The sequence below is a fragment of the Phaseolus vulgaris genome, chromosome 10 (assembly GCF_051622355.1).
Source record: "Phaseolus vulgaris cultivar YP4 chromosome 10, ASM5162235v1, whole genome shotgun sequence".
In the NCBI taxonomy this organism is placed as follows: domain Eukaryota; kingdom Viridiplantae; phylum Streptophyta; class Magnoliopsida; order Fabales; family Fabaceae; genus Phaseolus; species Phaseolus vulgaris.
This window is the reverse complement of record NC_143507.1, coordinates 7,717,919-7,733,466: the sequence shown is the minus strand read 5'-3', so window position 1 is coordinate 7,733,466 and position 15,548 is coordinate 7,717,919. Positions and strand designations below refer to the sequence as shown.

Sequence of the window (15,548 nt, the reverse complement as noted above, 5' to 3'; positions counted from 1 at the left end):
TTTAATATTATAAACAAAAGAAGAGAAAGAACGAGGAGAGATAATTAGAACTTAAAAGTATTAGATTATTATATTAACAAAGATAAACAAAACATCTGGTATGACTGATAAGTTAATCTGTTTTACTATCACAAATGAATTAAAACGAAGTAAAGAAGAGTTCTTGTAACATAATCTTACTTTGGTTTAAAATCTATAAAAAATATCACAAAATCTTGGATAAAACTCAGTAAATAAAGTGAGAACAAGCAACACAATTTTGTGATTTTCAATAAATTTTTGCCAACAATAAGAGTATCTGGGTAAAAGTATATTGCTAACATTTTTCAATAACTAAATTGAAGATTTTCATTTAGATTCTGACAATAATGCTTCTGAGAAATAATATTGAATAATACTTCCTTGTAATTTTGATTATTGCTAACATTTTCAATAACTAAATTGAAGATTTTCATTTAGATTCTGACAATAATGCTTCTGAGAAATAATACTTCCATGTTCTTTTGATTGCATAGAAGTTATTAGCAGAAGACTCACCATATTTTTAACATGAATCAGGCCAAGAATTTGTCATCGTTTTCATCATCGAGGATGAGTTTGACTCCATTGTTCTTAAGAGCATTCATAACAGCCCAAACCTTGGTTTGGTTCTTGAATCCTTTCTTCCCTACTTCTTTACCTATGTTTGCGTGAATACCTCTTCCTTCTCCTTCATTCAGGCCCTCAACTTTGAGCCTTCTGGCCAACACCTCCCCAACAACAGTAGCTGCTTTAGCATTGCAGGACCTACCACACTCAAGTGACTCTTTAATGGTGTGTTCTGCAGTGGATGATGTTGCTACAATTCGACCGTTGCTTCTGTCTACCACGTTTGCAGTGATATACTTTAATGATATGAACAGTCTCAGAACATATCGCTTCATAACTGGCATTTTCAATTGTCTAATAGAAGATGGAAAACCAAGCATGAAAATCAGTTTAATAAAAACTAAGCAACACCAAATATAAGAAAAGGAAAGGTATGTTAACACATTTTAAGTGAATAAATATACTTTTCTTTATCTTTATCTTTTTCATTCATGATTCCTTTGTCTATTTTCTTAATGAAAGGAATCAAATTACTCATCAATATGAAATAATTGTTATGGTTAGAAGACAGATGCACCCTTCATGTCTGAATAAAATCTTAATTCAGGATAAATTACTAACAGCAGCAATATACTGGTGTAATTACTCAATTAATTTCAAGATAACATGCTACCATAGAGTCATTCACATGTAACATAACTTGGTAGATAGTAGAAGGTCTTGATTCAAAAGTTGTAGATGACTTCAGGCGTGTTTAACTTCATATTTAAACCTCCAATAGTCCATGTTGAAAAAAAAAAAATTGCTCTGGAAATTATGCTATAAATGGGGTTTCATGTATTGGAATGGTGTAAGCTTGGTTTGGAATTTAAATCAAACAGACACTACCATTCCCACATCATTATTTACAAGACAAACACCCACAAATTTAAAGGGTCTTGCAGAATAGGATGGTTGGTTTTGGTTGGAGAGTACAGCTTTCAAACAGAGGTAAAAACTGAAGGATCCAAGGATTAATGGTGTGAAGTGGAGGTGGTTATATCAGGGGTTTGAGTTCAGTAAAGAAAATGAAAGACGGGATGTTTTATATGAAAATGGTTGTCCATTACTTTCTTCAATGATTTGAAAAGAGTGTTATTAAGTTGAAAAAGAAAATTGAAAGTGTAAATCGTAAGTTCTAGTTTCATCCATTTATGCATCAAATTAAACAAACAAATAATAAAGCTATTTGGATCAGCCCTAGAGTTCAAAACCTAACCCAACTATCATTCATCGTTAATTAATAATTAATAATCATTATAATGATAATAACAAGGTGGAAAAGAAAAATAGAAAATGCAAAAAAGCTAAATTCTAGGTTCACGCATTTATGCATCAAATTAAACAAACAGAACAAATAATTCATCTTGGATCAGCCCCAGAGTTCAAAACCCAACCAAGGAAACAATCATCCATCATTTATTATTTACTACTTATTATTTATTAGTAATATAACGATGAAAAGAGGAAGAAAACAAAATTTGAAAGTGCAAAACCTAAGTTCGGGTTTCACTCATTTATGCACCAAACTAAGCAGACAAATTAAGTTCTCTGTCTAGAAGCAGCCGTAGAGTCCAAAAACCAACCCAATGAAACAATCATACACCGTTTATATTATAATCGAAAATGCAAACCTAAGTACCAGTTTCCCTCATTTATGCACCAAATTAAACAAACAAACAAGGTTCTCCATCTGAAAATAGTCCTACAGCTCAAAAACCAACCGAAAGAAACAATCATCTAGTTTATAATCGAAAGCTCATAATCAGGAAGCAGACCTAGAGTTCCAAAACCAAACGAAGGAAACAATCATTCAGCGTATACGAAGAGATTACAGCATTACGAAACCGAATAAGTCAGAGGAAAAACATTATTACTACAACTACTACGAGACGCACGAGAATGAAAATTGAAGAAAACGTTGAGCTGCATTGAAGAAAGAGAGAGAGGGACTGACATCGAGTTCTAGAAGAATCCACTCCTTGGTGTTGGTGGCGGTGGACCAGTGAGTGCGGAGGTCGGTGTCGAGGACGTGGAGCGCTTTCTGCGACGGCGATTCTCACGACGTGGCTTTCACCTTGAACGGAAGCGCCTTCACGCGAGGCTCCAACTCCACCTCCATTCCACCGATTCAACAACTCGATTCAATCAATTATCACAATTCGCAACACAAACTCTCACTTCGTGAATGGTTAGGGTTTTACGGTTTCAATGTTATGCATTGGTTCCGTTGCACTGTGATTGAACCACGAGACTCAGACAACAACAACACTCGAAAGAAGAAAAGAAAACCCAAACCAAGCGTTTTAGGCTGCTTCTTCCTGCACCTCCGCCACGGCCATAAATTTTTCTTATTCCAAAAATAACTTTTTCAATATTTCGGATTACATAATTCAATTCGAAAGTTTTTTTTATTTAAAATTAACTTTCAGATTATATAATTTGGAAGTCTTTTGTGATTAGCTTCCGGATTACATAATCTGAAAGTCTATTTTATACATAAGATTAGCTTCTGGATTATGTAATCCGGAAGTAATAAAATAGTATTTTTATATTTAGTATGATACACAATAAGGTATGGAGGTGTAGGAAGAAAGAGTCAGCGTTTTAATATGTTAGGACCCTGCACTTGCTCTGCACAGGGGGCATTTATTCGAATTAAATTTATATTCAATTGAAATATCAAAAACATACTTATGATTTGCAATGCAATCACTTTTTTATTTGGTTAAATTCCCTTTTGACTTCCAATGTCAAACTCATTGACCTCTTAATGTCTTAAATCCATTTTTTACATGGCTTGGACATGCAATTGGTGGAGTTTAAGGTGTTCCTTTTTGTGTCTATTGCTTAATTTCAACGGTGAAGGTATTGCACTATATATGGATAAATAATGGTTAATGTCATCTTTAAATGTGGTTATAGACTCTAACAAATTGTTTAAATTCCCAATTAGGTTTGTATAAGTGGATCAATGCTTATGAAGTGGTTATAGACACTACCATTCCCACATCATTATTTAGACAGACACCCACAAATTTAAAGGGTCTTGCAGAATAGGATGGTTGGTTTTGGTTGGAGAGTACAGCTTTCAAACAGAGGTAAAAACTGAAGGATCCAAGGATTAAAGGTGTGATATGCAGGTGGTTATATCAGGGGTTTGAGTTCAATAAAGAAAATGAAAGACGGGATGTTTTATATGAAAATGGTTGTCCATTACTTTCTTCAATGATTTGAAAAACTACCCTAACTGACCCCCAAAATGGATTTGAATTCCTCTTTCTACTCACGAAACATTGAAACTACATTAACCCTGTTATCATTTTGCACCAGTTTCCTGCATTTAGCCTATGTAACAGAAAAAGTATAAAGGTGCTCAAGTACAATTATACAACAAAGAGTGTTATCATTTGGCCACTTTGCAAGAAAACTAACTTTCTTGCACCTTCGATGCCGGTAAAATTTCTCACGCACATACAAAGAAGAGGAAGTAAATTAATCAAGACTGTAAAATTTACCTTTTTATTTCCCTATGTTAAAAATATAAAAACCAATGGCTTTCTAATCTAAGAATTCCATTTCCCAGAACTATGAAGAAGAAGAAAAAGATTAAACTAGTAAAAAGTTTCAGTGGTTACTTGTTACATTAGGTACTCAATTCACTTAGCTTTACTTTCAAACTACCTTATAATCTTATGTAGGGAATATTTCCCTAGGAAAAAAAGTAAAGTTATTTATTGAAAATTGTATAGAGCGCACATCAACTTAGAGCTATAAGTATTTGAGATCTTACATAGACTATAAATAAGACCAGATAACCAAATTGCAGTATATAAGTGTGGGCTATAAATAAGATCAAATTGCATTATATAAGTGTGGACTATAAATAAGACCAAATTGCAGTATATAAGTGTGAACTATAAATAAGACCAAATTTATGAGGATGAATTAGCTTAAACTCATTTCTTAATAAGAAGATACTATAATTCATGAGCATCTTGGAAAGGTGAGTTACAAAAACACCCTAACAAATGCCTACCAAGTGCAGGACACTGTTTTAACGACAGGTTTTCTCCAATACGATGGGTGATTTAATGATCTGTATATCTTAAATTATAAAATCAAATATTTTGATTAATCTATAGTACCATACACAATACCTCTTGTTCGTTGTTGGTATGTATATTCTATGCTTCTGACGAATGCAGTTCAAACTAAATATTGTATTGACCTTTCTTCAACTTCAATATCAGCTCCAGCATGGAGTTCAAATGCTGTACAGAAGGATCGGGAGTTCAAGTTTGATCTACAACAAACACAACACAAACAGTCAAAAGATTTGTGGTTTCTAAGCATTTATTCAAATTCTAAAGGATGACACATAAGTTCAAAGGGCCAGTCCCATGCATGCTATAGACACAGTTTAAGTAGAGGTTCAATTTAAGTTCAATTGAATGCAGCATTTCATCAAACAGTTGATGTGCTGTTATGAAAACATTGATGCAGCATTTGTGATAGCTACTTCACCTTTAGAATCAACCCCGCCGCCATGCTCATTCACCTCCATCTTCAGTATTACCAACACGTGACTCCGGTGACAACACCCAACCACAACAACCACCTCCACGAACGGCGCCACACACCCTCCCTACACAGACCAAGAAAACACCATCCACCACCACAAACACCGCCGGTGACCGGGAATGACACCACCCAAAACACGGGATGATGCCAGCGAAAGCAACAGAGACAGAATGGACTGCGAGAGAATGTGAGGAAAGTTTTTGAATATTTAGAATTTAAAAATTATTTATCACTAACTATATAACAGCTAATTATTTTTATTTAATGATTTTTTTAATATATATCTCAAAATACTTGAATATGTTAATTTTAAATTTTATAATAACTTCATATTTACAATAAACAATATTTTGGAAAAGGTGATGAAAACAGAAGGCAACTAGTTGGGGGAAGAAGAAGACTCGGTTTTATAATTTTGTAATTTGATTTTGATTCGAGTTGTTTGAGAAAGTATATTTATAAGTAGTTTTATTAGAAAAAACAAATGAAATAACATTAACAAAATCATTTTGTTCATATAAGTTGAGATACTAAATTTGAAATTGATTCTTTTTAAAGAAATTTGAGAAATATTTGCATTAAATTTAGATATTTTCAATTGAAGAAATTTGTTTAGGCAATGATATTTAAATGATAAACAGAAAGTGTAAATAGAGTATTTGATAAATTGCATAGATTTAATTATTTTTGTTTTTGAATATAATATTAGTTTGATTGAACATGTTTTTAAAAAATATATGATTAAAAAGTTGTTATTTATTACATATATTCATTAAATAGTCTAGAATCATGATCAATATAGACTACATGTTGTGAACAAAATATGCATAAGTTGAATTGGTACGTTAGATACTACACTTGTTCAAGAAGATATTAGATGATTGAAAATACAAAGTTTACTTTCCGTCGGAATTAATTTAGGATTATTTTTTTATAATAATGTCTATTAGAAACACATGTTATAAACTCTCAAAGGGTGTATTGAGTACTATAATTATAGAAACATTGTTTAAGTTTCTAAGGTATATGAAGGTATCATAGTAAGTTTTTGTTATTATGAGATAAACGTTATTGAATAAAAAATTCAGAACTAAAAGTTTAGATGTTACAATTGTGTCTTTTTTCAATAATTTCAAAAGATAATTAACCTCATACAATAATTATTCTAAACAAAATGAAAGTTGATTGCATAGACCATAAAAACAAGGTTGAATATCCAATCAAAAATTGAAAATTCTGAAGTAAAACTTACAAAATAAGAATTTATTTATAGAATTTTACTCACGAGAAACAACCACTACTTGTTTGCCGACATTGCGACCACTAAAGAGGCCAACCAACGCTGCGGGGCCATTCTCAAGACCCTCAACAATGTCTTCCACATACAGAACTTTTCCTTCTCTGATCTTAGGTAAGACAAACTCCAAGAATTTTGAATATGAATGGTAGAAATCATTTACAACAAAACCTTCCATTTTAACTCTCTTAAATATGAGATGTGCCAAATTTGTTATCCCTTCTGGTTGAGTAAGATTGTACTGAGAGATCATTCCACAAACAGGTATTCGACCATGGAGTCTCATATTTGGGAGTACTGCATCAAGTGTCTTGCCCCCAACATTTTCAAAGTAAATATCAATGCCTTCAGGAAAGTACCTGATTTGAAAATTCATATCCATCAACACTACTCAGTGATGCTTTTGTTAACATTTTTTTTATATGGAAAAACAAGATAAACTCATATTTATCTATTAGGACATTGTTACATACTAACCTTTTCAAAGCTGAATTGAAGTCTGCCTCCTCCTTGTAGTTAAAGGCTTCATCAAATCCTAATTTATTCTTCAATTGATCCACCTAGTTGCAAGACATTCATTTTAGTGCATGAATTTTTAGCCTTGTTAATCACACTTCTCTACAACAATGTTTCCTATTAAAAAAGTTTCACCATCAAAGCTTTCTAAAACAATTCTCTGCATGAATTTCTTTCATTGATGAAATGGGAAGGGGTGGGAGTTAAGAAAACAAAAACACCTTTTTAAATATAAAATATACTTTCAGAGTGAAAAGGATTTACTATTGAAAGAAAAGGCTTTTGTTGTTGTGGCTAATTCAAAATAATTATCTGCTTAACGATATAATGAATATCCTAAGTGTTGACTCCAATAATAATTTATTTAGGAACATCTAACAATAACAATAGTTGCACAAATACCTTCTCTTTGCTTCCAGCACTGCCAACAACATAACAACCACTCAACTTGGCAAATTGGCCAACAAGTTGACCAACAGCACCAGAGGCAGCTGAAACAAAAACATTATCTCCTTTTTTGGGAGAACCTACTTCAAAGAAACCAGCATAAGCAGTCATTCCTGGCATACCTGTGATCAGAAAATAAAATTTTATGGGTCAAAAGGTACATCAAAATTGCAGAAAACAATGCAAGAACATCCATAAGCTTGCATGCAAACTTGTTGTGATTCATTCAGAGATAACATGGGTCATAAGGCACAACAGAGTTATATAAATCCTTGCAATATCATAAGCTTGCATGCAAACTTGCTAAGATCCATTCGGGTGACGTAGAATGTGCATGCAAATGAATAAGTATCTGACATTGTCATGGGAATTTATTTTATTTTCACTTGAGGACTTGCTGTGAGCAGGGTTGTTAATTGCAGGCACAACTGTCTATAGTTTTACTGGGAAAAAGGTTTGTTGGTTGTTCTACTGCTTTCTTCATAGTAGCTGTTACTACTTTATCTTTTATGCCACTGTAGCTGCATGTTTTGAATTGGCTATTCATGCTACTACTTGTAGTTAATTACTAGGGATGAATAGTTGTTGTACCAAGCTACCTATTAATAAGCTTAGTGAAAGATCATTGAAATAAGCCTTCTGAACATTGAGCTTATATGGAAAGGTCATAATCTACATTCAACCACCGGATTTTGCAAGAAAGAAGTGATTCTTTTTCTTCACAAATTAGGATTTTGAGTAATTTTTTTATTCGAAAGTGAGTTTGTCGTACACAATGTAGACGACTTTAAAGTAAAAATCGTATCCATGAATACGACTTTAGGTTCTAAAAGACTTCACGCGGAAGTCCTCCACCAATGCGACTTTGTCAATTTCGTTAAACAAAAATTCTTTGTCAATTTTATTAAACAGAAGTCGTATGAGATGACTTTCGGAAATTATCTTTAAGTGAAGTTGTGTCCTGACTGATTTCAGTTATATTGTTTTACATTGAAATCATAAACAAATTTTACTTTAAAGTCATCCACATAGTCTATGACTTATCTATTTTCATAATTTTTTTTATCAAATCGTAATTTGTAAAAAAATTTGCACTACTTTTTTTTGTAAAAACCTTCAACCATCTGCTTAGACTATACATGATAAGCAAAATCCAAATAAGCTCCATAAAAGTTCCAGAGTCTCTTCTGTGATGGTGATTATCAAATAAATCCAAAAAAAAGGAGTAATTATCACATATGAACTTCATGCTATGCATGAGGAATGCTGGGGAAGAGAACCACATAATTAAAACTGTTACAGCATTAGAAATATAAAAATATAGAAATTTTATAGTTTTGGAGAGTTTTGGTGTTTAGGTGCTGGCCAATTCAGAAGCTGCAGGTTGAAGTTCTTATAGCAGATTATTAGTAGCAAGGTGCGGTTTGTCTGCATTTTATGCAGCAAACAGCCTTTATTTTTTTCTTCTGGTTTATTGTTTATAATCCAAAATCGCAATTTTTGGATTATGTACGAGGGTTGAAATACACCTGAAGTATTCTTAATTTAATTTTTTGCTGATAAAAAAAAAAAAAACTTCATGCAGATGATACTGAAATGAGGTGTTGAATGTACATACCAAGAATTCCAGTGTAGTAGGAAAGTGGAACATCAGTGTGCTCAATTTTGAAGCATATTTGAGATGAGGTGATAAAGCTATATTCTTCCCATTTAGTAATTCCCCAAACTAAATCACCCTTCTTATAATCTGGATGTCCAGATTCCACCACTTTAGACACACCATAACCTGTCAATGGCTGCAATATTCTTCATAACATAAGTTATCATCCATATTTATATTTAAACTTAATACTAACTCTGCTATTGATGTTTTAGTGTTTTTTTTTTTCTATAAGTTAAAAATATTCATTTAGTTTCTACATACATCATTTCATTATTTTTTTTAGTTCTTATGAATATATTTATAATTTTTTTATGTTTATAATTTTTTTTAGTAATTGTAAATATATTTTAAATCTCTATGATCTAAATTTATAAAATTGAAAGGAGAGTAAAAAATTAAGTTTTAAATATATAAATAAAAACTAAATTTACTTATATATATGAATAAAAAATGAGTAGAGAGTATTTGAAGTAGTTTTTCCGTAAACATTTTGACAGGAAAAAAAAAAGTACTTGACAAGTTAAAATTTGTTTTTATACGAATTATAAATAAAAAATTAGAAAATACTATAGGGAAATAATTTTACAAATGGTTTTATTTACATGTCTAAAAAGATATATAAATATATTTTAATCTTTTTAATACCAATAAAATTAGTCTTTTTATAACAAATTATAAACTTAGATAAAATTAATCCCTGAAAAATAACTTTAATTCCATAAACCTAAACAAAAATCTTAAATCAATAAAGTCAAATCTTAACACAAATTTGTAAACTATAAATGTTTCTATGATCTTTGCCCCTTAATCTTTAAAAAAAATCTAAATAAAAAATTATCAATAATCAGTATATTAATGTTATTATTGAAATTAGGTTATAGATATTGAAAGATGTTTTGAAAATAAATTATATATACATATACACGTATTAACGAGTAATATCTTTTTACTATCAATAAAAAAATTCGACCTTACAAGAGAGTCTATTTAGATTGCCCACACCAATTTATTTAAAAATAAAACTACTTAATTAAGTTAAATTACAATTTAAGTTTTCCAATTTGTTATGTATTATAGGAAAATTAAAACCATTAAACAAAAGTAATATTAAAAGATGAAAGCTTGCTTAGGGAAGATTAGTGAGTTTGGTGGATTTTTAGTGAAAATTAAAAAATATAACATTTTTAATGCATTAATATATTATATAAATTTTAGATAAGTAGTCAGTTAACTACAATATATTTCATTTTTACTATAATAAAAAAATTAATATAAAAACTTTAATTCTATAGTTTTGTTTTTATCTGTCACGTATATTTATAAGGAGTAAACTTAAAGTTAAAATATAATTAATCTTAAAAAAGGTCTTTTTATCTTTTTTAAGAGCAACAACTTTGTAATTTTTCTTTTATTTTATAAATTTAAAATTCTTAATAAATCTTTAAATTTAATTACATAATAAAATTAATTTTACCTTTAATAATAATCATAGGCGACTATTTAATGAAGATCAAATAAGTGTTTACTTACATAAACTTTTAATGAAATTTAAACAAAATTAATAGAATTAATTTTTTTATAATAAAACTATTATTTTTGTAGTATATTAAAAATTAAATATTTTCAATATTTAATATTTATCCACAGATGTTTAATTCTTAATCTGGATCTTTAATTTAATTTTCATATGTTATTATTTATAAAAGAACTTACTAATTAAATTGTTTTAAAATATGCATTAAATATGCTATTTCTATAATGTAATTTTTTTTCTTAATTTAAATTTTAAATATTCTAATATCTATAATAAAAACTTATTGATTATCAGTATTTTTTTAGTAACAAGCAAATCCATGTTAACTTAATATAAAATATTTTAACATTTTAATTTAGAGTGAAAAAATATTTTATATAAAAAAATTAACAAGAAACCCTATTTCAATAATTTATTAATTTCTAATTTACAGTGAAAATATGTTTCATATAAAAAAAACTAACAATAACCCTATTTCAATAATTTGCTAATTTACTTATTACAAATATATAAAAAGTTTAAAATTTAGATTAGGAATAAAAATCAATTTTCATAAATGTAAAAACCAAATCTATTTTAAAATTTAGATTAATGAATCCATAAAACTTACTAATTCATGATAAATTAGTATTTTTAAAATTACAAATATTAAATGAGTTGAACCAGCGATTTTTATAGCAGCAAAATAGAGTGTGAAAACAGAGAAAAAGAAAGTGTTTGATAACTCACAGAAGCTGGTGTGTAGTGACGATACTCATCAATGGCTTCCACCTTGATCATCATGATTCTCATGACAGGGTCGCAAGAGAGATACAGGTTTTTCACAAGAACCTCATTCGAACCTTCTGGAACCTTCAATCTTATGCTTCCTTCCAGAATGTTCATGTCTGATTCCTTCGGAAAACCAGCCACATAGTCTCTCAGAACCACTTGCATGTTCCTCACTTCTGCCATTGGAAATGATAAGCTTTCTGAACTCTCACCTCATACCTCCATTATTATAGAGGGAACCATCAGGGACAAAATGGTCAAATCACATGCTACTACTTTTCTCTTATCACATTTTTGTTGTGCCACAATTATTTATTTATCTAATTAATATTAATTAATATGTAACACAGACACGGATACGGACATGAAAATACGTAAATAAAATTTTTAAAGTCTAAAACACAGGGATACGGATCTATATATTATATAATTATGAATTATATAAATTGATAATAATTTTTTTTTATCGGCAATATGACAATAAAGATTTATGTGCATAAGTATATTTTAGATTATTTTTTGAAGCAGAAAGATGTTTTTCATGACTGGTTCACAATGATTTGTTTCTTATTTTTATAATCATAATAACAATTTATACAATAAAGTTTGATTTTTTAAAATCAATGTATTTTTCCTTTTTAAAATTTTGTTAGAATTGTACTAGAATTGTCAAAAATATAACAAATATTTTTTGAATTGGACACTTCACGGATATGTATCCTACAAGTGTCATACGAGTATCGAACACCGACACACCATATAAGAGAAGCGTTCTAAGTTTCATAGATTAACAGTATAAAAGAGATATACAAATAAAAAATAAAATATAAATTATAAGTTATTTTTGTCCAAAATTTATATTTTTTTAATTTTCTAAAACGTCTTTTAAATACAAAATGAAAAAAAATGGCAACGAAAATTTAAATCGACCAATTTAATGATTGATTCATCTTTTTAAAGACAAAATTATAACATAAACATCTTATTAATTAACTCTAATTATATTACTTCATTATATTTAAGTCAAAATTTAATTGACTTAACCAAAATAATGATGAAGAATAAAACCAAAGAAAGTTTTGGTAGAAACTCTTAGCCATACAAATGTAACAAAGCTAGTGGTGCTACAAACTATTGGAAATTTCTGTCCAAGCTTTCGTACATCTATGCTTCACAATTATTACTATAAATATTTTTTGACAAATAATTATATTTTCTTAAAAAAATTGTATACTTGGTCCTTCCTCTATGAACTATCCATGTTTTTATAATTTGAAAATTATTTTTTTTTGGAAAAAGTTTTATTTGCACTTTCTTATTTTTTACTGTTTGAAATAAAATTAGTTTCAATTTGATATGTAAAATTGGTAAATATATATACGTTCTTTATTTCTTACGTAAACATTTATTTGAAGAAGAAGAAATTCAACCCCTTTACCGTTTTCATATAAAACAATTATTATAATAAAATAATAAAAATATATTTTAATAATTAAATCGACTAATTAAGTTCTAAAGAAACCAACCTAAAGAAGATTATTTACAAGTAGAAAAAATTCGCAATATAAATTGATTTTGTCTTTCTTTTTAATTAAAATTATGTATTCACTTGGTCAAAGATGTGAGATATGTGTTGGAGATCCCACATCGACTAGAGATTAAAGCCTTTCATTGTATATAAGTGGGTGCAAACCTCAACCCTATGAGCTTTTCTCTGATTTTTGTAAAGGGGATTCAACTTACATCACAACAATGCCAATTCCTTACCAACATTTTGCGTCATGAAATCCCCAATACTGAGCATTCTTCAACAGGTAAGTTTATGCCACATATTCTGGTTTAGTACGTTTTTCTGATCAGTTTTATTTGTCTGATGTGTTATACGTGCCTCATTTTCCTGCTTCTAGTCAATCTAAATCGCATTGTTTTGCTCCTTTTATTAATTGTAATATCACAGACAAAACACTATGGCATTATAGACTAGGACACCCTTCACATGAAAGATTACATGTCTTAAGCAAACAATACTCTTTTATTACTGTTGATACTCATCATGTATGTGACACTTGTAGTCGTGCAAAACAGAGAAAACTTCCTTTCACTTTAAGTAATACTGTTACCTCTGCTATTTTTGATCTTGTACACTTTGATATTTGGGGACCATGTTCCATAATTTCTATGCAAGGTTTTCGTTATTTCTTGACTATTGTTGATGATTACTCGCGTTATACTTGAGTTATTCTGTTGCATAACAAATCTGAAGTGCGTCAGCACATCATTAACTTCACTGTTTTCGTTCAAAATCATTTCAAAACTAATATCAAAACGATTCGTACTGACAATGGTGTTGAGTTTGCTATGTCAAATTTTTATGCTTCAAAGGGAATTATACATCAAAAATCTTGTGTTGAAACACCACAACAAAATGGCATTGTAGAACGTAGACATCAACACATACTAAATGTAACCCGGGCTTTACTTTTTCAAGCAAATCTTCCTCCTATTTTTTGGGAATTTGCTGTAAATCATGCTGTTTTCTTAATAAATGCTATTCCTACTCCATTACTTGATAACATCACTCCTCATGAAAAGTTGTTTGGAAAACCATATGACATTTCCTTTCTAAAAGTGTTTGGTTGTCTTTGTTATGCTAGTACCATTACTGCACATAGGAAAAAATTAGATGATAGATCTATCAAAGGTATTTTTCTTGGCTTCCCGCAAAATACAAAAGGTTATATTATCTTAAATTTAAAGTTTCATAGCATAGAGATATCAAGACATGTAATCTTTCATGAAAACCACTTTCCATATAAATTGGACAGTGGCTTGCCTAAGGACCCTAACACTTTATCTCTCCCTATTTCTAATGCATATAATTCTGCTTTTGATTTTTTTTTCTGATACTGCACCTCTTGTCGAGCCATGTGCCTCTACTCCTGCACCCAATACTGTTCCTCCACCAGCCTCATTATTCTATGATCTTCCAACAAATAGTGCCTCTGCTCCTGCATCCAACATTGCACCTCCATCAGAATTATCACCGCCTGCATCTCCAGAAAGCATCTCACCCCAATTTCCAAGAAGATCAGCTCGTCCTCACCGACAACCTGCCTATCTTGCAGATTTCCACACTGCAACCAACACTGTAAGTAGTAGATATCCTATTTATAATTACTTGTCTTACAATTCCTTATCTTCCAATTTTAGAAATGTTATTTCCTCTATCAATTCTCATCCTGAACCTCGGACATATAACGAAGCCTCCAAACATGCTTCTTGGCAATCTGCCATGCAAGATGAGCTTCAAGCTCTTGCTGCTAACAATACTTGGCAACTTACCCCTCTCCCTCCAGAAAAGAAAACTATTGGTTGTAAATGGGTATATAAAATCAAATACCATTCTGATGGCACTGTTGAGCGCCACAAAACTAGAGTTGTTGCCAAAGGGTTTACCCAACTTGAAGGACTTGATTTCTTAGACACTTTTGCACCTGTTGCTAAACTCACTACCCTCCGCCTTCTGCTTGCTATTGCCACTACCAAAAATTGGATTTTAAAACAACTTGATGTCAATAATGCATTTCTTCATGGTGATCTCCATGAAGAGATATACATGACCCCCCCACCTGGCCTCTCTCTTCCTTCTCCCCAGCATGTTTGCAAGCTTCAACGGTCTTTGTATGGCCTTCGTCAAGCTGGTCTCCAATGGTACGCCAAACTTTTTACTTTTCTTTTATCAAATAATTACTCTATTTCTGTTGCTGATCACTCTCTTTTTGTTAAATATAATAATGATAAACTCACTGTTATTCTTGTTTATGTTGATGACTTGCTCTTAACTGGTGATGACACGGAGGAAATCAATACAATTACTGCATCCCTTCACCATCACTTCAAGATAAAAAATTTAGGTAATCTCACTTACTTTTTGGGACTGGAAATTGCTCGCAACAGTACTGGTCTTCATTTAAGTCAACGCAAGTATACTCTTGATCTCCTTCAAGAAACTGGCATGCTTGACTCTGCACCTGTGGCCACTCCTATGACTCACACCTCCCGTCTCTCTCCCGACCAAGGCTCACCTCTCGCTGATGCCACTTCTCAAT

General features: G+C 30.7%; 2 protein-coding genes across 3 annotated transcripts; both read right to left on the bottom strand.

Moving 5' to 3' along the window:
* Positions 1 to 234: 234 nt before the first annotated feature.
* On the bottom strand, positions 235 to 5,418 carry LOC137819235 (Ribosomal L18p/L5e family protein). 2 transcript variants are annotated; one of them, XR_016516409.1, is made up of 4 exons: positions 5,155 to 5,418; positions 4,788 to 4,933; positions 2,585 to 3,261; positions 235 to 942 (listed from the first exon to the last, which is right to left on the bottom strand). XR_016516409.1 is itself a non-coding variant. In XM_068623021.2 (2 exons), exon 2 carries the CDS (start codon positions 930 to 932, stop codon positions 555 to 557), a length of 378 nt encoding a protein of 125 aa, XP_068479122.1. In that variant the 5' UTR covers positions 933 to 942; positions 2,585 to 3,184; the 3' UTR covers positions 235 to 554. The 2 variants fall into 2 exon arrangements, 1 of the variants encoding a protein (XP_068479122.1); XM_068623021.2 differs by lacking the exons at positions 4,788 to 4,933; positions 5,155 to 5,418 and having other exon boundaries at positions 2,585 to 3,184.
* Positions 5,419 to 6,419: 1,001 nt separating this feature from the next.
* On the bottom strand, positions 6,420 to 11,698 carry LOC137818467 (2-alkenal reductase (NADP(+)-dependent)). Its single transcript, XM_068621914.2, has 5 exons — positions 11,398 to 11,698; positions 9,090 to 9,267; positions 7,427 to 7,593; positions 6,986 to 7,068; positions 6,420 to 6,867 (listed from the first exon to the last, which is right to left on the bottom strand). Exons 1-5 carry the CDS (start codon positions 11,620 to 11,622, stop codon positions 6,489 to 6,491), a joined length of 1,032 nt encoding a protein of 343 aa, XP_068478015.2. The 5' UTR covers positions 11,623 to 11,698; the 3' UTR covers positions 6,420 to 6,488.
* Positions 11,699 to 15,548: the final 3,850 nt, after the last annotated feature.

Bases quoted from the DNA above. Each gene is read 5' to 3' on its own strand.
- LOC137819235 (XM_068623021.2), bottom strand. From the start codon at position 932: ATGCCAGTTATGAAGCGATATGTTCTGAGACTGTTCATATCATTAAAG.
- LOC137818467 (XM_068621914.2), bottom strand. From the start codon at position 11,622: ATGGCAGAAGTGAGGAACATGCAAGTGGTTCTGAGAGACTATGTGGCT. The intron at 7,069-7,426 runs GTATTTGTGCAA...TCTTGCAACTAG, and splicing joins GTGCTGGAAGCAAAGAGAAG to GTGGATCAATTGAAGAATAA. The intron at 6,868-6,985 runs GTTAGTATGTAA...TTTTCAAATCAG, and splicing joins TTCAATTCAGCTTTGAAAAG to GTACTTTCCTGAAGGCATTG.